This window comes from Chiloscyllium plagiosum, unplaced genomic scaffold (genome assembly GCF_037043375.1).
Source record: "Chiloscyllium plagiosum isolate Xiang-an unplaced genomic scaffold, Cpla_swu_hap1 HiC_scaffold_17, whole genome shotgun sequence".
In the NCBI taxonomy this organism is placed as follows: domain Eukaryota; kingdom Metazoa; phylum Chordata; class Chondrichthyes; order Orectolobiformes; family Hemiscylliidae; genus Chiloscyllium; species Chiloscyllium plagiosum.
In genome coordinates this window covers 13086298-13109022 of record NW_028270155.1, presented here as the reverse complement: position 1 = coordinate 13109022, position 22725 = coordinate 13086298, and the positions used below count along the sequence as shown (strand labels likewise).

The window sequence follows — 22725 nt, the reverse complement described above, 5'->3', positions numbered from 1 at the left end:
ACAATCTAACTGAAGGTGTTGGTAAGGGGATTAGTGAGGCTGTGATCAGAGCAGGTGCTCCATAATATAAAGAAAATAGTCTGGGCTTTACTTGGGAAAGTATGTCAAGAGAAGAGTGTTGTTTATCAGGCCATGAAAGCCAGGAAGTCCTCCAATTTGTCTGCGACAAATCATAAACTTACCTTTGCATTAAGCAAGTGGCAGTCTAGAATAACTGTTGGAACTTTGAAGATGGCATGTTATGTTGGTTAAGTCTATAAAAGTTAGGCTTGTCTGATCCTTGTTTTTATTTTAAATGAATAGAAATTTCTGGAGAAACCCAGTCCTTCAGGTAGAATAGTTGTAGCGAGTAACAGAATTAGTGAGTTTTGAGAAGATTTGTAGCTCAGATTGGGGTTTTGGATGTAGGCTTGCTCACTGAGCTGGAAGGTTCATTTTCAGACGTTTCATCACCATACTATGTAACATCTTCAGTGAGCCTCCGAATAAGCACTGATGGTGTAGCCTGCTTTCTATTTTTATATTTGAGTTTCCTTAGGTTGGTGATGTAATTTCCTGTGGTGACATCATTTCCTATGGTGATGTCATTTCCTGTTCTTTTTCTTAGTGGAGGTAAATGGGATCCAAGTCAATCTGTTTGTTGATAGAGTTCTGGTTTGAATGCCATGCTTCTAGGAATTCTCAGAAAGCATGGCATTCCAACCGGAACTCTATCAACAAACACATTGACTTGGATCCCATTTACCACCCCCTAAGAAAAAGAACAGGAAATGACATCACCATAAGAAATGATGTCACCACAGGAAATTATACCACCAACCCAAGGAAACTCAAACATATAAATGGAAAGCGGGCTACACCACCACTGCTTCATTCGAAGGCTCACTGAAAATGTTACCTAGTATGGTGATGAAATGTCCAAAAATGAACCTTCCAGCTCAGTGAGCACACCTATATCCAGAAATAATATTTCAAGTCCAGAATGAATCTTTTTCAGAACTGAACTGAACTGTTCTGAACTAGTCCAAAGATCTGCAGGTTAGGTGGATTGGCCATGATAAATTGTCCATAGTGTCCAGGAATGTGTAGGTTAAGTGGATTAGCCATGGGAAATGTGGGGATAAGGTAGGGAGGTGGGTCTAGTTGGGCTGCTCTTCAGAGGGTTGGTGTGGACTCAGTGGGCCAAATGAAGAATAAAGAAAGAAACAATGGGAAAGTACTTGCTGGCAGGGTAGTAGATATCATTTCAATTTTGGATTGGATAAGTAGTTGATGGTGAAAGAGTGATGGAGTGATTGCTTTTTGCAGGAACCAGTACAGACTCAGTGGATGAATGGTCTCTTTCAGTGCACTTAAATGATCAACTTGGATAAAAAGCCTAACTAGATGATTTGAAGTAGATAAAAAGCCCAGCTTGAATCAGTATATTTGTTTACTGATGTCCTTGGAGCACAGGGTTAACCGAATCATATATTGTACAGAGCACTTTCAATAAACCTCCAGTCAAATTCAGAACACTGTTCACTCAGAGGCCTGATGTTTAACAATATTATTGCCATAAGTGTCACTTATGAGTTGACAAAAAAAAGCTGATTGTTCAGAGTGCACAGAAGTCATTGATATGTCCTTGTGCTTCATGTAAGGATGTGATGGCCGAATCATGACACTGGAAGATAAACTAGTGATTACAATTGTTTTCCTTTTTTGTCAATTTAATCTCCAAATTCTGGTGGGTATTACGTGATTCTAGAATGTGATTCCATAGGAACCAGCAGTTTTGCCTCATCACATTGCTGTTTCATCTCTTTCCTTGCCAATTTCCTCCCCTGCTGCCTTTCATGAACCCATCGATTGCTTGTGGTATTGGTAACACTCTGGTGTCTTGTGAAATGCTTGGTCCTGACACAGCAATGGCACCAGGTAGTTTTAGGGTTGCTACATAATTGCCAAGAGTGGTAGATTTGGGGGATTTCCTCACCATTATAGCCCAAAGACACTCAAGGCTTATTATAGTGCTTCTACTTGTGACTCAACACTGCTTTTGATCCCATCTTCATCTGATGGTTGTGTATAAATTCCAAAGTTTGCGAGTGGAGACAATTAGGATTAAGGTCTTGATCCTATATTTTGAATTCTCCACTGAGGGGCACCTTTCATAAATTGTGATATGAATGCCACTGAATTAATATAGGCTGATTCAAAGAGGAGATTTTCCCTTGTAGAATTTTGGGACAATATATTTCCATCCAAGTGATAATTGGGTGATCTTGGATCAGTTAATTTAGGCAACATTTTAATAAAGGTACTTCTTTTGTAACACCACTTTTTTCAATTTTCAGTCATGAATAATGTGCAGAACAGAGATATATTAAAAAAAAACTTGTGTCTAATGTCAGTGTTATCATAATCCTCGGAGCGCGTCACATTGAGAGAATTACTTTAAAAGTGTCTAGTTCATACTGTGTTCTTGTTGGTATGAATTGAGGTGGGTAGTCAAAATCGAGAGAGAGAATGATTCAGTGGTCATGTCAACCACAAACAGAACAAAGGTTGGCCTCTCAAACAGTACAGCAACCACCTGAAATGTCGCAAGCTGCAGTGGGACTTAAACTCATATTTTTCAGACTTGGTATTCAGAATTCTATCAACCAAGCCAAACTGACAGAGTTTTATGATATTGTTTCTTTAATGAATAGTTGGGCTAAGTCTGATTGATGTGAACAGCCTGCTACCTATCAAGTAGCCTTGTATGTTAAACTTCTCAATTTGCAACAAATAGCATTTTTAAATATTTAACCATTTTAAGACTGGGTGATGAAGATTGCTTGAGTTGGTGGTGGTCATGTGGTGGGAGGGAGGGAATGTCTACAGTTCTACTGTAGGAGGGCCGTTTTTCTGACGCGGATTTTAATTTTGTGTCTCGTCACAGGACATTTGCAAAGCACTTTGGTGCCATAAGAGTGGGCACAGATGTGAAACAAAGTTTATGCCAGCTGCAGAGGGTACAGTTTGTGGACCTAACAAGGTAAGTGGTCCATGGGCATCAGGTTCCTGATGAAGGGCTTATGCCTGAAACGTCGATTCTCCTGCTCCTCGGATGCTGTCTGACCTGCTGCGCTTTTCCAGCACCGCACTCTCGACTCTGACCCCCAGCATCTGCAGTCCTCACTTTCTCCATGGGCGTCAGATGGCATAATCTGCCCCACCAGCATCTGGTCATCAAATCTGGGTTACGCTTCACTCTGATGGAGTGCATTAAGTTCATAAGACTTGAGAGCAGAAGCAGACTGTTCAGCCCATAAAGTCTGCTCCACCATTCAGTGAGATCACGGCTGATCTGATCATTCCTCCATTTCACTTTCCTGCCTTTTGGTGTCTGTCATGTCATCCTTAGTTGAGGTAACAGAGCAGTAACCTAATGAAACATTTCACATATTCCTCATCGTCTTCAGTGTTATGCCTTGATGCCCCAGTGGCTTAATTTTACCCCCCACCCTGTTATGTTACAGACCGGGCAAGTTCTTCCTCACCTCTCTGTTGAGTTGACTGATCTCCAGCTGGCTTCAGTTGTACCTTGGCTATATATTGGAGAGCACCAGCTGTGCATGCCAGGTGACAGGTGGGTTCTATTGTGCCTTATGATGTGGGCCAAGATCTCACCTTAGTTTAACAGCTCATTGGCCAGATTCCAGCATGAGTCAGTGCCTTCAGGAGAGAAGAGGAGAAAATTGAGACCTATATAAGTATCTGTTTAAGAGATAAAAAAAAACATATTATTATTCCATTGTTTAGATGATTCCCCCTTCAGGCTTGTCCCAACATTTGAATTCATCAATGAGATTATAGCCCAGTGCTTTCAATGTTCTTTATAGAGTGTGCAGGTGTAGGATGGGAGGCAGCATTAAATGATAACTTGCATGGTGCAATACTCCTCACAACTCACAACACAGAATGAATGCAGGCACCTTGCCAGCCTCCAGATCTTAATGCTAATTATATGGCATCTCTATCTTCCCCAACACATGGACTGCAAAATTCATCACATGATTATAATCTGGTGCTCAAGGGAGTCTCAAGTTGAGAATAAACATCCCTGGTCAGTGCCAATCCGATCATCTCAGCTGGTATCAATCAGTTAATGCCCTCTTATTATGTCAAGTGTTAATCCTCTTAGTGCAAGTTAGAAATGGTGGAGCAGAATCTCAGCTGCAAAGAAAAATGTTGTTCATGTGAGTTGCTGCCTCCAGCTCAGCTGCACAGTCTGGCTTTTGAACTGAAGGACTGGTCCGCAGAAAGCAAGAGGGTGCTCAGTATCCTTGCTGTCTGTTATTAAGAGAAATGTTACCTAATGCCATTGCACGTGCGCCTTTCCCTGTTTTTTCCATTCCTGTGGTGTGACTGAAGGCAGAAGCGAACCAGGAGGGTGGGTCAGTGAGACACACGGCATATATTCAGGTGGCTTTACCATGAGCTGATTCATGGGACTGAGGTGAGGATTTGGGGTTTGAGGGAGGTGGGGGGGAATGGAGGGAGTGCTGGGTGGTGGCAGGTATAAGGGTACATCCTGAGCCACATCACCTTTCAATCTAGACTCCTACGCTTTCAGGACCTGCTGGGTTTCTGGCCTGGGGAACATAAAAGAGCATAAGAACTAGGAGTAGGAGTAGGCTATTTGGCCCTTCGAGCCTGCTGCATCTTTCAATAAGATCACGACTAATCTTTTTATGGACTCAGATCCACTTACCCACACTCTCACTGTATCCCTTAATTCCTTTACTGTTCAAAAAAATCTACCTTAGCTTTAAAAACGTTTATTGAAGTAGCGTCAACTACTTCACTGGGCAGGGAATTCCACAGATTCCTCACAAAGCATCTTTGCTGGCGGGGAGTTTTGCATTTGCCAGGGGTTTGCGTAAGGTTAGTGTTGACAAGTGGTCATAGGCTCACGCTTACAACTTCCTTATCATTGCAGTGGTGTCGGCGAGGTCAGTGCTTGAAATATGGAGACGATGGCCCCAAGCCCATTAACGGTCAGTGGTCCAGCTGGTCAGAGTGGTCGGAATGCTCCCGGACCTGCGATGGTGGAGTTAACTACAGGGAGAGACACTGCAACAGCCCAAAGTAAGGAAAATTGGCACAATCACCTTCTAGCCCAGCTGCTTTCTCAGAGAGAATAGTTTATATCCCATCTGTCACTTATGTTAGGAATGGGTGTGTTTTGTTGATAAACACCAGTTAGTGTCATGACTGTTTCCACCACCCTCACTATTGTTACTGTGATCCAACCAATCATAGCAGTGCTTATTCCGCCTGTCCTACTGTAGAAATGGGGTTCCAAGATTTACTGCATTACAACCACTCATCATTTATCATTGCATTTTTATTCACTGGTAAACATTTGAGAGGACACAGCATTGGCACTGAGACACTGTGCCAATTGAGTCTGTATTCAAGTATTTAGGGTGTGTGTATATGTGTGTGCATGTGTTTTCATGTAAACATTAATCAGTGAACATAGAAAAGCCAGCTTTGATGCCAAAGTTGAAGAGTATCTGATTTAATTAAAAAGAAAAGTAAAGATGTCAAACTGGCAGAAGTACAGAAATTCTTTGAGAAATCATAGGGGGGGTCGGGGAGCCACACCCTTGGAAAGTTTACAGATATAATTTCTGGTGATTTTGAAAACTATAGTGTTCCCTGGGCACTTATTCATCCATACAGAGCAATTGTATAATACAATTATTAAAAACATCACCAACCTCTGCAGTTACGGGATAGAATGAAGTGAAAGTCTGCAATGTGATACTATCACTGGCTAATACTCCCACAGCCAGGTTAAAAAAGGCTTGAAATCTTGCTCCTGAGACTTGAGTGTATGAGACAGGCTCAAGCTTCATGCTGTACTTGAGGGAGTGCTGTACTGTTGGAGGTGCCGTCTTTCCAATCAGATGTTATCCAGCGGCCTAGCCCGTCCTCTTACACAGATGTAAAAGGACACTGTCACAAAGAAAATTCTGATTGTTCTTCTCCATTTTCCAGGTCAGTATGTATCCATTAGCCATCACCGCTAAACTCAAATAACTGGTTAATCCCTGTTTGTGAGCACTCGTACTTAATTTGACTGTCACTCTTTGTGTATTACAACAGTATGTTTTTTTTAAAGAAGGCACCTTATTGCCTGTAACACCCTGAAGTTGTGAAAGGCTTTATATAAATCTTTGCAAACATATCCTATGACCCATAATCTTGAGTATGTTATATACGCTCGTTGAGCCCGCCAGTTGGTAGCTAAGACCAAGTGTTATCTTCCAATGACAAGGTGTTGGAATCTGGGGATTTTTGGACCAACATATATACGGAAGTGATTGAGTCCTTCTTCTTTTCGTCATGATTTGGAGATGCCGGTGTTGGACTGGGGTGTACAAAGTTAAAGATCACACAACACCAGGTAATAGTTCAACAGGTTTAATTGGAAGCACACTAGGTTATAGTTTAGTGTGCTTCCAATTAAATCTGTTGGACTATAACCTGGTGTTGTGTGATTTTTAACTTTCTTCTCATCAAACATTTTGCACGTTTTTACTCCCATTATAAGTAACCAAGTCCACATTTATGATAGAAACTATCTAATGAAAAGTGTGACATGATAATTGCAGTTGCCAGCTATTGGTGACACTGCAGCATCTCCATTGGAAGGAGAGTCAAACTTCATCATGACAAGTGGATACAATGGGGAAGGGCGATGACATGGCAGTGTTATTGCTAGACTATTAATCCAGAGACTTAGGAAATGTTCTGGGACCTGGGTTCAAGTCCTGCTGTGGAAGATGGTGGAATTTGAATTCAATTTGAGTGAGGGGGAGTGGAATAAATCTGGAATTAAGGTGATGACCAGGAAAATGTTGCTGACTGAGGACAAGGCTATTTAGTTTGCTAATGCCCCTACACATGACTCCAGATGTACAGCAATGTAGTTAATTGTAAATGACCTCTTGGCAATTAGGGACACCAATAAATTCTGGCTTCACCAGCAATACCCACATTCCATGAAGGAATAACAAGAATATAAATGTTGATATAGTGATTGTAATGGAAAAGACTTGACCAGAAGAATGGGCAGTTGCAAGCTTGTTGATATAGTATGAATAGGCCCATAGTTATAGCATTTTCTATGATCCCAGCTGATGATATTGCTGGACAAACCTTATCCAGATTTAAATCTGACTTGATACGCCATTGTTTGTGCATTTTGATTTTAATGAGGTGATCTCTCATAGAAAAAAACAAACAGGTAATGCTGCAGATTTGGTTTTTAACAAGAAACAAAAGTTCCTTACAGAAAATAAGTGAATGTAATATAGAATAAACTGTACTATTTCCAGATAAGCATGTTTAAAGATTTGTAAATACCTGATAAAACCTAATTCCCTGAATCCTAACAACACTCATTTATGCTACTTACACCAGACAGAATATCCTTGCCTATCAGTTCTATAAGGCTTAGTTTAACTGTGCTTTAATTCCAATTCTTAAAAATCTGACAACCTCTCACTCAAATCATCATACAACTGAGGTTAGACTTACTCAGCTACAAATAACTCTTTCATAGACACAGATTAACAACACCTTCTGCTCATTAAAAATGCAACTGAAACATCACACTGTAAACTTTTGCTATAAATTCTGTGTCTTATGATCTTATACTCCACAACCACCTGATGAAGGAGCAGCCTTCAAAAGCTAGTGCTCCCAGATAAACCTGTTGGACTATAACCTGGTGTTGTATGATTTTTAACTTCGTACACCCCAGTCCAACACCAGCACCTCCAAATCATGAGCCTAAAGAGTAAGATTTACTAGTGGGCATTCAGGACTGTAATGTAACAACAAAAAGGAGAAGGAATCTGAAACAATAGAGGTGTGTTTACATATTATTTCATCTGTTCTTGTTGTCAGTGAAAGAGATACAAGTCCAAACAACCATAACTCAAAATATTTCTCTGCCAGCAGCCTACACCCACCACCAGCACAGCACCCCCACTACCCCCCGCTCACCGAAATACAGCGTAAATGCTGTCTCCTCCACATTTCACTTCAACTCTGATAAAGAGTTATCTAGTCTCAAAAACTTAGCTTGTTTTTTCTCTCTCTCTCTCTCTATGGATGTTGGGTAACTCACTATGAACTCCATCATTTGTTGTTTTCAATCATAACGAATTGTTTTTTGACTTCAGTGATACTGCATCCTTTAAGGAAATTGTGGCTGTCACTTGTTGCATGTTGTGAGCCTAGAAGTTCCTCCTCTGGTTAATAATGAAACTTGGTTAAAGTCTTGGTTAAACTCTTAATAACTGCACCTGTTTTCTTGTCACCTATTCTGGGGAATTAGAATGAAGGCAGCCTGTCAGTTTACATACCTTGCCCATCTAGAATAAACTAAATGCCCTCCCACTGCAGCTGCTAAATATGTCTTTAATTGATTCCCAACTCTGCTCCATCCTTTACAAATGTTGATTCCTCATTTCTAGGATTTTGTTTCCTTGTCTTGCAATTTAGATTAATTTTCCAGATTTTGCCTTTCTCATCGAGTCAGACCGAACGGTCTGTTTCTGTGCTGTATATCTCTATGACTCTTCATGGTCTGGCTCCTCCCTATCTCTGTCCTCTCCTCCAGCTCCACAATCCTCCAAGATAGCTACTTAACCAAATCGGCACCTTCCGCATCCCTGATTTAAATCACCTGTTGTTGACGATACCTTCAGCTGTCTAAACTGCACCTCTCCATCTCTTTACTTCCCTTTAAAACATTCATTAAAACCTATCTCTGACTTTGGATCATCTGTTTTCATATCTCCTTCTGAAATTTGTTGTCTAATTTGACTTCATAACACTTCTGTAAAGTGCCTTTGGTCATTTTCTTTTATTTTGTATAAATTCAAGTTGTATTTTTCCATATCACTGACACCAAGGTTCATAGTTCCTTGAAGGTAGAGTCACAGGTAGACAGGGGAGTAAAGAAGGCATATATTGGTCAGGAGTTGAATAAAGGAGTTGGGATGACATGTTGCAGGTGTACTCGATACAGCTTAAGCCACTTTTGGAATACTGCATTCAATTCCATTCTCCCTGCTGTAGGAAAGATGTTGTTAAACTTGAAAGGGTGCAGAAAAGATTTACAAGGATGTTATCAGGGTTGGAGGGTTTGAGCTATTGGGAATGGGCGGCACGGTGGCACAGTGGTCAGCACTGCTGCCTTACAGCACCAGAGACCCAGGTTCAATTCCCGCCTCAGGCAACTGACTATGTGGAGTTTGCTCATTCTCCCCATGTCTGCGTGGGTTTCCTCTGGATGCTCCGGTTTCCTCCAACAGTCCAAAAATGTGCAGGTTAGGTGAATTGGACATGCTAAATTGCCAATAGTGTTAGGTGAAGGGGTAAATGTAGGGGTCTGGGTGGGTGTGCTTAGGCGGGTCGGTGTGCATTTGTTGGGCTGAAGGGCATGTTTCCACACTGTAATGTAATCTAATCTAATCTAATCTAATCTGGTCAAAACACACCTTCAGTACTGTGTCCCTCCACTTTGCGACAAAGTGAGACAGCCAGCAGAGGTGATGTGGCCTAGAATATATGTCCCAAGACCGATTCCCAAAATTAGAATCCACAAGCTATTTAAACCAGTGGAAATAAAATGGACTCACCTCCATCAAAATGATCATGATCAGCAAGCTTTATTTTAAATGAAATTTTACTTTTGACACTGGGACCAGGAATCCCAATAGGTAAGAGGAGGGGAAGAGAATCAGATCCCTAAGATAAATACATTTCTAGCACTGCATCTGGTTTGAAGGAGAAAGGAGTTTTTCTCTGGTCCAAAACAGTTTAACTTTTACATGTCCTGATTCTATTCATTTGCCTCAATTACCTCCCTCCCCAGTTAATAAACATTTTCAACCTCTGTTTCATTTCTTGGACATGTGCGGAAAATCCATAATTTCTGACTTCCTACTGAAAATTACTCACCGCACCTCTCCACCTTCCCATCTATGAGGTGTGGAGTAAATATTGAGATAACTGAGTGTTAATTCCATCAAGATGCAACTGATATTTTTTAACTTCATCTTAGTTATTTTATGATATAAGATGTGAGATTTATATGTATATTAATATCATTTATTTTAGTCTTTGGATGTTGGACTAGTGGTCTGTGGGTTTTTCAACTGTATGTAAGAGAGGTTCAGGAATTAACTTGTAAGTCTTTCTGGAGCCATGAGCTTGAACTAGTACATGTCAGAGAGTAGAAGACAGTGACTCTGCTGGAATAATGATGGGAGTTTGTTTGTATTGTGAATCTGAGATAACATCTGTGAGAGCAAACATTGAAAGTCACTCCTTTGACATGAAGAAAGTAGGGGAAGTAAAGACCCCCTACCCATAATTCTCTCTCTGTTACGTCGATGACATCATCAGAGCTGCTTCCCTCTCTTATCTGGAATTGGTAACATTTATCAATTTTGCTTCCAATTTCCACCCTGCTCTCACTTTCACCTGCTCTATCTTTGATTCCTCCCCTCTCTTCCTTTGCATCCTCTGTTTCAGTTTCTAAAGGAGTTTCTCTCAACAGATGCTGCAAGACCTGCTGAATCTTTGCAGCAATTTTTTTTTCTGTTTGAGATTGACTCTTGATCTGTCGGGAAATCAAAGATAATGAGGAAAGGGCAGGAAAGTGAACATGAAGAATGCCGGGCCAACTGTGATGCTGCTGAATGGTGGAGTAGAGGGGCCGAATGGTCCACTCCTGTCCCTATTTCTTGGGGTTGTATAACTCAATTAAAAGAGACTTACTTAGAGGCAGCTTGGATGCGTGAATGTGTGGGCTCTGGGTTATATAAAGAAAATGATTATATGCTGTGTTGTTCTTAGGCAAGACTCAGCCAGATTTGAGGAACAATTGTAAGCACCTTGATAAATGTTTGGTCTTAAATAAAGTCAAGCATGTTTTGTCTTGTGCTCTGACTACAGAAGAATGTTGGAATTATTATTGGAATAGCAGTCTTATTTCTTTGTAATATTTGACAGTTTAAAAGCATTGAATATAACCTATTGAAAACGGGAGATTGTGGCTGATCTCATCAAGGTATTACCATGATAAATATTTATCTGGGTAGATATGGAAAAACTATTTCAACTCATGGAGGAACAAACAGCAGGAAGGCATCACCTTACCTTTATCATTCAGGAGTGAAATTAGTATCTTATTTTCCATGTAAAGAGTCTCAAAGTTTGCAACCTTTTTCCCCAAAAGGAAATTGTGTCATTTGACATTTTTTTGAACTGAGATTGAGAGGTTTTTTTTGGTAACTGTCACGAGGCAGTTGAATGGAACTGAGATTGACAGAAACCATGAGCTAATTGTATGCCCAACATGGTGAGCTCCCTCCTGCTTTCAGCTCCCATGTTCCTGATACCTTAAAACCAAGATTTCAAAATGACGCATATTGCAATTTTTAAACAAATAAACATTAAGAAAAACTTTGCAACGAAACCCCCTAGATTAAAGAAACAACAGAAAAAAAAGTTAGTTTTGCTATCTAATAGATGCAGGCCAGACAGTCTACATCAAAACAGCCAGAACAATTTCCACGCAGAGCAATTTATTATTGCTAGTAAGGAAGATTTAATCTAACTGGGAAGGATATGGGAACAAGGGCATTAGACCCTGTGGTTCCATTTGGACATGGTTTTGTTTTGCAGGCACCACTTGAATCTCATTGGTAATAACGGTTGTGAATGTGTCCCACGCTAATGGGCTGCTTTCTTTATGTCGGCCCCAGCAGTGCCTATTCCATGCATTATTTAGGGATGAACTTTCCTGCTTCTTCATCCATCTAACCATTGTCAAGGAAATACGCAAACAAAACATCCTGCTGAGAATTTAATTTTCATTATAATTTTATTTTAAAATGTCCCGATAGACTTCAGTTCTGTTCTGTCTGTCTGTCATGAAGGGCTAGAATCACTGTGAATCTTGTATCCTCGTGTCCTGAATTTGGATTGTTTTCAAAACTTTTCACTTTGCTGTTTGCCTCCTGGGCACATCATGGTTGTTTCATTTAAATTGCCAGTGTGACTTGAGGGACTCGTGTTTTTGTCACTGAAGATTAATTGCTGGAGCCTCATGATTTGACGTTGAGGTCATTTGATAGTGTCTGAGTGACTGTAGCATTCCAGTACAACGCCAGGCTGATTTTGTATAAGCTGATGGTCTGAAACTTGTGCTTGATACGGTTTGATTTGGCCCACTTAAGTGCGGGTGGACTTCAAAAGGATGTTTCCTCTCGCAGAAGAATCCAGAAAGGTCTCAGTTTTAAAATATAGGGTCGCCCATTTAAGGAAGAGATGAGGGAACATGTTTTGATTCTCTTAGGACTGAGTGTCTTTGATATTCCCTTTGTTAAAATGCAGTAGATGCAGAATCTTCAAATAGTTTTAAGGTCAAGGCCGATAGATTCTTGGTTACCAAAGTGATGAAAGATAATCTGGCCAATGCAGGAATGCAGAGTTGAGATTGAAATCATGATTTTATTGAATGGTGGTGAAGGGCTGAATGGCCTACTTCTGTTCTTTGTTTGTATGATACATGTTTCATAAGAGCACACTCAGAGTTATTTAGCAAATGTTGTCATATCATGGAATCACATTTAATATTGGAGTCTGTCTTTTCAATCTTGCAATTACAGGCTGTTTGGGTACAATCAGTACCTTTCCTGTTGTGAAAAGCTGGAAGGAATATGCCATTTGATGTAATCCATCAGTCTATTTGGGATATGCTGCCTACATACCTGTTGTTAAGGGGGGCAGCAATCCAGAATCCCAGTCTAATGTTCAGGAGATTTGGATAGGGTGAAAGTTGAATTCCACCTGAAAAGAAAATCTGAACTAAAGTGTTCTTTTAATTGGTGACCATGTAAACATTGTTGAATCTCATTAAAAAATTACTGTTCATTAAATATCCTTTAGGGAATGAAATCTGCTGACCTTAACCTAGACTGGCCTTCATGTGAACAAAACTATGTTGGACACTTATATTTCATTTGGACAATTGTGGACATACAATAAATGTTGCCCTAGACATCTGCAGCCACATCCCATGAATGAGTAAAAAATATCACATCAGCACTTCATAAAGCACATTACCCAGTGGCTTGGTAAGCAGGACAATTTTTTTAGGCTTAATCGGAACAATTATGAGAATTCTTCAAGGAATGAGGATCTTCAATTAGGTTGGCAGATTGGAGAATTTAGGACTGTTTTCATTGGAGAAGAGGAAGTTGAGAGGAATAAAGTGTTCTAAATCATGAGGGGTCTAGCAAACAAGATCAAACCATGAGGGAACAGGTGATTGGTAAAACAGATAATGATGACAATGATTGGGATATGGAATACGCGGAGGGTCTGGTTGGAGCAGGGCCATGGAGACCTTTGAAAGGGGAATTGGGTCAAATCTGTAAAGGAATAATATAGGGTTATGGGAAAAGAAAGAGGAGTGGTTATGGAGGTCAGCACAGGCTTAACAGGTCGAATGGCCTCCTTCTGTGCTATAACCATTCTATGACGGTAAGATTCTGTGTTTTGTTTCATCAACATGTTGTTTAATAATGAATCAAATTCTCACAAGTTTGCAGTTCACAGCAGGGTCACTCGATAGGTTATTTACAGAGAAGGAGTTTCTTAGCTGGAGGGGAAGACGAATCATAGTTTACCTTGGCATCCAGCTAACATTCTAGCTGTCAGTCGAACTCTCTGAGAGTCAAGCTACCTGTTATTTTGGGTTCTCCAACTCTGCAGGCCCTCTCTAACCAGGAATGATGGGTGCTAAAATTTAAGACTTCTGCAAATATTGACTGAAAGTAAACTGATCAAAGCCGCAAAATAATAAGCTTGGGGTTAAACTACTCTCACTCCTTCACTGTTTTTGTCTCTCTCTCTCTCTCTCTCTCTCTCTTTTCCCTTCTCTGTCTGCCGTGCTCTCTTTTCCTTTTCCTCTGATTCTTTTCCCCCCACCTTCTCTCACTCCCTCTCACTGTCAGTTCCAGTTCCATCTCTCTTTATATCTCTTTCAGTCTATCTCTGTGACCTGTCTCAGTGTATCTCTGTTTCTGATACCCTTCCTGTCTGTTTTATTCCCTCTTTCTGTCAGTGCATATTTCTTTTAGCTTTCTCTTTTTCTGATCCTTTCCAACTCCTCACTCCTGTCCCTGTGCTGGCTTCCATTGTACTCTGATGGCACCACTGAAGATGGAGAGTATCAGGTGGCAGACAGCCGGTGTACTGGTTTCCCATAGGTCGCTGTACCCTCCATGATTGTACCAGGGTAGAGGGGTGCCCTGCTCCATAAGCTTTTACTTGCATCTTTCCCTCCAGGTTACCCACTTCCTTTGTCTTCTTAAAATCCCATTACCTCATTCCCTACAGGCTGCTGGCTTGGTTCTTGGCCTTAACCCCACCTTCACAAAAGAAATGGTACAGCTCCAGAGAAATGTTGAACTCTTGTCTGGCAACTTCTTCTATCCTAGATTCCCTTTGGGAAGGGCATTTGTTTTTTTCAGTTGGCCATAGGAGGTGTACTCGAGGCTGGCTAAATGAGTATTTATTGTCCAGAGGCCAGTTAAGAGTCAATTACATTACTGTGGGTCTGGAGTCTCATATAGACCAGGAGAAAGTGAGGACTGCAGATGCTGGAGATCAGAGTCGAAAGGTGTGGTGCTGGAAAAGCACAGCCGGTCAGGCAGCATCCGAGGAGCAGGAGAGTCAACGTTTCAGGCATAAGCCCTTCTGGGCTTGAGTATAGAAGTTGGAAGGTTTTATTGCAGTTATACAGGACATTGGTTAGGCCACACTTGGGGGTTTTGTGTTCAGTTTTGGTCACCTTGTTATAGGAACTTGTTATAGGCATTCTGGGCTTATGCTCGAAACGTCAATTCTTCTGCTTCTTGGATGCTGCCTGATGTACTCTGCTTTTGCAGCGCCACACGTTTCGACTGTTATATAGACCAGTCAGATTAAAAAAGCTGATTTCCTTCCCTAAAAGAGATTAATGACCCAGACAGGGAATTATGGCTATCAACCATGGTTACATGGTCGCTGTTAGGCTCACTTACTTCATTAATTTTTTTAATTCATTCTTGGGATAAGGGTGGTCCTGGCTAGGCCAGCATTTATTTCCCATTACTAATTGCCCAGAAGACAATTAAGAGTCAACCATGTTGCTGTGGGTCTGGAGTTACATGTAGGACAGACCAGGTAAAAATGGCAGTTTCCTTCCTTAAAGAACATTAATGAACCAGATGGGTTTTTCCAACAATCAACAATGGATTCATGGTCATCATTAGACTCTTAGTTCCAGATATTTTTTGAATTCAAATCCACCACCTGATGTGGCAGGACTTGAACCCAGGACGCCGATCATGACCTGGGTCTCTGGATTAACAGTCCAATGATAATACCAGTTGGCCAATACCTCGCCCTATTAATATGAGTTACTTACTGAATTTAGCATCTGCCATGGTGGGATTTAAGCTCTGTCCCCAGTGCATGAGCCCGGGGTTCTGGATCACTCATCTAGCAACACTAAGACCACCCCTGATATTGGTTGATAAATGACTGTGGGGTAATTGGTTTTCCCAGTGGAGGGTTTGGCTCTCCAGTCTAACAAGGAGCCTGGGGAATCTGGCAGCTCAGAAATTCAGCCTTCTTGAACCTTAGCACCACCCCACTCACCCCTTCCTCCAGTAGGCAGCGCAGTGGCTCAATGGTTAGCACTGCTGCCTCACAGCGCTAGGGACCTGAGTTCGATTCTACCTTCGGGTGATTGGCTGTGTGGAGTTTGCACCTTCTCCCCGTGTCTGTGTGGGTTTCCTCTGGGTGCTCCAGTTTCCTCTCACAGTCCAAGGATGTGCAGGTTCGGTGGATTGGTCATGGGAAGTGCAGGGATAGGGGGATACAGTTCGAGGTGTGTCTGGGTGGGATGTTCTGCAGGGGTCAGTGTGGACTCGATAGGCCAAATGGCTGGCTTCTGCACTGCAGGGATTCTGTATAAAGGCTCTTGCTTATGGTGATGAGCCTGTGATAGGTGCTGGTGAATGATCCTGACTGTTGTATCTCTCCCTGAATACAGGGCATTCAGTCACCCGCCTTACCTTGGTACTTTGGAGAATTCTGCAGGCCGGATGCTGTTAAAGTTACCAGCCTGTGAGCGTGAGTGCAAAGGGTTAAGCTGTTTCAAAACAATCATTCCACAGCAGGTTTTCTACTCAGTGAAGCACTGACAAACCGATCTGTTGCCAAGCAATGCAGAGCAGGTTAATAAATATTGTCAGCTGTAACTCGTGCTAACAAAGTCTTGCTGCTACTGCATGTTAAGGAATTGTCCATTAGACCTTGTAAAATGCTTCTCAATTTATGTAAATTGGAGGGACTGGGCTATGAAGTAGAAACCACTTGAAAAAGGGTAATAAAAACACTTGTGTTTTGTAGTTTGTTTTTCACACTCTGTGGATGCCCCACAGTGGCTTGCAGTCAGTGAAGCATTGTCAAAGTCAGGTGACTGATGTAGGAAAAATGGGAGCTACTCTGCATTCAGCACGAACCCACAGACAGCAGTGCAAAGTGTGACCGGATTGACGTTTTGTTGGAAGGACAGGACTCTGTGGTCAGGACTCCAAGGGAAAATTTCCCTGCTGTTCTTCAAATTGCAACTTCCAGCTCAGAGAGCAAATGGGCCAAAGGGATAATTGTCTCATCTGAAGGACAACATCTCTCTCAGAGCAGCACTCCCTCACCTACTGCCTATGGGAAGGTCAGGTTGCATTCTGTACCTTGAGACTCGAGAGTGAAACATGAATCTCCCTGATCAAATAAGGAATGCTATCACTGAGTCATGGCTGACTATAAAGTGAGAAGGCTTAGTAGCTTTATAAAGCGGATCTGTTAGACTCCTCCCCACAATCTCTTCTCTTTCTCTTTCCCTCTGTCTCTTTGTCCCTGTCTCTCTCCCCCTCTGTCTCTCTCCCACTCTGTCTGTCTCCCTCTGTCTCTCTCTCCCACTCTGTCTTTCTCCCCCTCTGTCTCCCTCCCTGCCTCTCTGCCTCCCCACTTCTCTCCCACCTCATCTGTCTCCCTCCCCGCCTCTCTCTCCGCCTCTCTCTCCGCCCCTCTCCCTCTCTCCTATCCTCTCTGCCCTTCTGTCTCTCTTCCTCTCTCCCTCTTCTCCATCTCTGACTCTCTCTCCATCTCTGTTTCTCTCTACTCTCCCTCTCTGTCCCTCTGTCTCACACATACATTCTCCCTCATTCCTTATCTCACTCACTCTCTGTCATTCTCCCACTGTCACATTCCACTTTCCCATTCACAATGATGCTGCTTAATCCAGTTCTGCTGTTTCTGATGTTTAACACTTTTCTCTCTCTTTCATCTTGATATTTAGCTCAGGTTGTGTTACTGTCTCTGCATGAGAGGTAAAAAACAGCACTGTTCTAAGGAAGAGTCAGTGGACCTGAAGCAGTCTGCTTTCTCTCCACAGATGCTGCCAGATCTGCTGAATTTCTCCAGCAATTGACTTTAAATTTCACCATGTGCCCATGTTCAGATTGACTGTGGGTCACCATGATATTATCTGAGTCGTTGGATGTCTAGTCCAACATCAATACCACTACACCATTGCCTTGACCCAATTAAGTTTTTTCTAATGATGTCAGTATTGTGGATGGTTGAGGTTATGAGGTAAAGGTGGAGCAGGAGCTGCAGTTTATTGCTTTGCTGTGCTTGGCTTTGGAGGGAATTCATGGACAGCACATAGTCACTTTCTCTTTCCATTTATTTATTCAAAACTGAGAACAAGAATGGGTGCATGACCCTAGATTTGGATTCAACTTGGAGTAGTTTGACATGCCTCACTCCCTTGCTCTCTTTCTCTCTCTCTCATACTCTCTCTCTCTCAAGTCTTTTTGAAGCTTAGCTCTTGTGCTTGAGCCCAGCTGAGAAGTCTTTTGCTTCCTGCACAGCTGTATGTGGGCAGTTGGACATCTGCCAACACTGTAATAATAAAATCTGTTCAGTCAACCTTGGGGAATGATTTAAGGTTTGCCCCAGGGGAGGGATTGGAGTTGGGGTGGGGGAGGGGAGCTGGGTGGTGACTGGGCACTGTGTGAGAGAAGCTTTAATAAATCAGGTATTTTGGAAATAGTCCCTTTGTGAAAGAGAAAATCGAAAAAAAGATCTTTGTAACAAATTGACTTTTGTGCCATGTGCTGTTTACATGCTTAATTAGATGTCACACTGGGACCAAAACTATCTTTCCCCATCTCTCTCTCAATCCCTGTCGTATTTTGTCCCCCAGTATGCTCCTCTTATTGGCCCACAGGAAAATTGACAGCAGGTCCTGACCAATGTGACCAGTAATCGTTTGGCATGTGTGCATGTTGCCATCGGGTGCAAAGAGAGACTCTGAGCATTATGTAGCGATTTACATAACCTCAGGATGCCTTAAAACATTCAATAACTAATTAAGCACTTCTGAAGTGTAGCTGTTGTTATAATGTTCAGAGGAAATTTGATAGGCGGTGTTCAAAATCGCCAAGTGTTTCAAAGGAGTAAATAAAGGACAGTTGTCTGCAGTACCAGATGGTTCGATAACCAGAGGGGACAGGTTTAACGTGAATAGCAAAAGAGCCTGAAGGGACATGAGCAAATTACTTTTCCGCAAGTTGTTGCAATTTGGAAATTGCTGCCTGAAAGGATGGTGAGAGTAGGAGCAATAATAATTTTCAAAAGGGAACCGAATCAATACTCAAAAGGAAAGTCTTACAGAGGCATGGGCACTGAGGGGAGGAGTGAGATTACTCGGAGAACTCGACCTGACTGGTAGGCCAAAGTGGCCTCCATCCAGTGACATAAGGCTTTGGGCTTCGAACGTGGTAGTGAATTTGCAGCCAGCATGCTCCCACTGTGTTGACTAAATCAGCTATTTGTGTTGAATTGCTGCCCACACCACAGGGTTGTTGCTCCAACTCTGTCTAGGTCCTCCCCCCCGCCACATCTGAGAGGGCAAGCGGACTTGGCTTGGCATTTCAACTGAGAGGCAGCACTTCTGATGCCTGTAGCCATGAACTGGAGTGTTAGTCTGGAATCCTCTAGAACAGGGTTTTGATTCTGTAAGCTTCTGTCTCAAAAAGGCATGAGACATGCCTGATACTAAAGCAATAATTGGTCTTTGTTGTGGTGTAACCTCACACATTATCTCGGTTTGCATATGAAGGCGAGGTGAGGGGATAGCTGGCACAGGGGTGTCATGGCCCACCATGGAAGAGTGGAGAGCCACCAGCGTTGAGAAAAACAACAAAATTAAGTATTAACGGCTGTGGGTATTCAGTCAGCCTGTGCTTGATTAACTCTTTGCTTTTCAAAGTAAAAAGGGTTGCGTGTGTCTCAGGCTTGTGTTCTCTGCTGTTCCTCAGGCCTCAGTATGGGGGAAAGTTCTGCCATGGTTCCAGCCGGCTCTATCAGATGTGTAATGTCCAGGTTTGTCAACACAGCAGCGTCCTGTTCCGAGACCAGCAATGTGCCGAGTACAACAGCAAGCCTTTCAGGGGCTGGTACTACAAGTGGAAGCCCTACACAAAGGTCAATGGTAAATATTTGAATGTGGCAACTCACACTTTGGCAAGGGGCGTGAGGGTGGAATTAAATTATAAGCTTGTCCCTTGCGAAAATACTGGGCCATCCCATCCACTTTCACCATGTTGTAGCATTCCATGTTCCTCCATTTTTCTTACATTCTCTCCTCCATTCCCTCCCCACAACCTTATTTGTGTCTTGTTTACTTTGCAGTAGAAAGTTCCCATTCTCTCCTTTTCATGCCTGCATTTGCACCCATTTTTACATCTCTTTCTCCACCATGAGCAACCGCTGTGTCTTTTCTATACTGGGCATCTGCTGCTGTCAAAAGTGACCAACAAGAAACATTTTCCAACCCCTTTCAGTCCTGAAGGAGAGTCATTGTGGACTCAAAATGTGAACTCTGTTTCTCTCTGCACAGGTGCTGCCAGGCCTTCTGAGTTTCTCCAGTGCACTCTGTGTTTATTTGATTTCCAACATCTGCAACACTGCTTTGGTTAGATCATTTCACCCAATTGATTTAAAAACAGAAGTTGCTGGAAAAGCTCAGCAGGTCTGGCAGCATCTGTGCAGAGAAATCAAAGTTAATGTTTCAGGTCCGGTGATCCACCTTCAGAATGGTCACCCAACCAATTGGTGCTTGAGCCTCCTCCTACTAGGCTTTATTTTACCATCGTCGAGAGTGTGGTGCTGGAAAAGCAGAGCACGTCAGGCAGCATCCGAGGAGCAGGAAAATTGACATTTTGGGCATAAGCCCTTCTCCTGCTCCTTAGATGCTGCCTGACCTGCTGTGCCTTTCCAGCACCACACTCTCAACTCAGATCTCCAGCATCTGCAGTCTTCACTTTCTCCCTTTATTTTATCATCGTCAACCACATTCCATTCTCCCTCACATACCCCACTTCATTGCCTTTCCTTACTTGCCTCACATCCTCCTTAGGAATAAGTTCCACATTTTCACCACTATCTTGGTCGAGATTTTTTTTCCTTTTCTATTTAGATGATTATTTTCTTTTTATGACCTCTCATTTTGGGCTCCCACACAACTGGAAACATTTTCTCTGCCTCTATTTCACTGAATGGTTCATAATTATAAACATCTTTGTCACATTATCCACTCACCCTTTTCTACTCTGAAGAAGAAGCAGTAAAACCATTCTAAAATAAGAACTTAAGAAACATGAGCAGGAATAGATCTCGAGACACCCCCTGAAGGCTATATGGTTATTCAGTATGATTGTGGCTGGCCTTCTGCCTCAATTTTACTCTTTCTTCCTCCTCCCCACCTCCCTGATTCTCTGAGACACTAGGCAGCTGCCTATCTCAGCCTTGAATATAGCAAATATTGGGATGTCAACAACACTGGGGCGAGAGAATTCCCAATAATTCACAGCCCTGTGAGTGAAAAAGATTTGTCCTCATCTCTGTCCTGAGAGATTGTGCCTCCATGTTCTAGAATCATCAGACAGAGCGCATGGATTTATGGTGTCCATTCTGCAAACCACCTTCAGAATTTGGGCAGGTACCGGCTTGTGAATGGAGTCCATTCACGAGTCAGTTTGTTTGCAAGTCCAAGCACAGTGCAGGACAATGGAATGTAGTCGGTTGTAAGTACAGGAAGCGTCTGTATGTGTGTCTTCAAAAATAAAAACCATGTGTATGATCGCACTCAGAAGGATGAACATGTTCGTGAGTTGGACATTCATAAATCCAACAAAATCGTATGCAAGAAACCAGTGAGAAGACATCTTCACAGCCTCTCATCACTTCCACCCCAGAAACTAATCTTCTGAACCTTTGTGATACTGTCTCAGGTCCACTGAGGAGAATGTTGTGGGCCTGTCCAGAGCTTTGAAAGGGAGAGGTGGGCAAAAAAGAGTTGGGCGGCTAACATCAAACACTCAACTCCCTAATGGTGGCTTCAGCTGTCACTGTTAGGCTCCCTGAATATTCAGGCGAATCGATGCTCTCTTCTACATTTATCAGTGAAACATGAATGCTATTAATATCCCATATTGTTGGAATTGAGTTCAGTGGTACAGCTTTGTTAGCCAAAATTACGAAGCATTTGCGCTCACAAACCTGACTATACCATATGCGTAAGAGGTGAGTGAAATAACTGCACAGAGGCCAGTATCCTGCCACAAGGTCACCCTTTATTTACAGATGCATTGTTCTTGACACTGGTCTGACCTCCTCAGAGCCAGCTCTCAGACTGAACAGAACCTTGAACACTCCTGTGTTTGTCTGTCAGCCAGGGCCAGATTAACAGCCCCAATCAGGGAATTCATGCTCTATGAGGTCCACCTGGCTGAACACAGCCAGTGTCAGGGGTGAAGTGACATCAGGAGGACCATCTCATGAAGAGGCTCCGTCATGTGCGGCCTTGTCATTGTTAGACGTTTACAGTGGAAGTTTTAAAGGCTAAATCGGCCCATGTAGCTGCCTGAACAAGGCAGCCCCACTGACTGACTGACTGGGGTTGACAAGCACAGTCCAATCCTAAAGGGTTAGCAACGGAGAGGGGGTTCATTCAGAAAAGGTCCATGGAACGCTGGGCTGAGTGGAAAGGAACAGCAGGGAATTGAACTGAATGGGAGTGACAGCCAGGTGTCACTGGAAGGATCCTGGGGATTGAAGAGAGAATGCAAAAGGAAGAATCACAGTGATAGGAGCAAGGAGGATAAGTAAAGGGTGGAGACTGGATGTTTCGGGTGGAGAAGCAATTGGGAGTAATTTGGTGTACGGTTTGCCGAGGAGGAGCAGTGGGACTGAATGTGCTGTGGTTGTTGTTTCCAGTCTTTCCTATTAGTGGAAATACCTTCATTCACACCCACTCTACCCAGGCATCTCAGTATTGATTAAGTGTCAGTCAGATCCCCCCGTCTTCTCCAAGTCCTTCTGCAGTGTTCTGCAGTATCCATCCCTTTACCCATCATAGTGTCATCTGCAAGCTTAGCAACAATGCCCTCAGTCCCTTCTTCCAGATCATTAATGTACAATGCAAAGAGTTATGGTCCCAGCACTAACGCATGTGAAATTCCAGTGGTTGCC

At 42.6% G+C, this 22725-nt stretch overlaps 1 protein-coding gene across 3 annotated transcripts in view; it reads left to right on the top strand.

Moving 5' to 3' along the window:
• adamts18 (ADAM metallopeptidase with thrombospondin type 1 motif, 18) overlaps positions 1-22725 on the top strand; it is a 266551-nt gene that overhangs the window by 135997 nt on the left and 107829 nt on the right. For all 3 annotated transcript variants that reach the window (XM_087995705.1, XM_043706550.2, XM_087995706.1), the window contains 3 exons: positions 2930-3025; positions 4973-5121; positions 19512-19684. In XM_087995705.1, coding sequence (XP_087851831.1) covers positions 2930-3025; positions 4973-5121; positions 19512-19684 — 418 coding nt within the window. The remainder of the gene's footprint in view (positions 1-2929; positions 3026-4972; positions 5122-19511; positions 19685-22725) is intronic.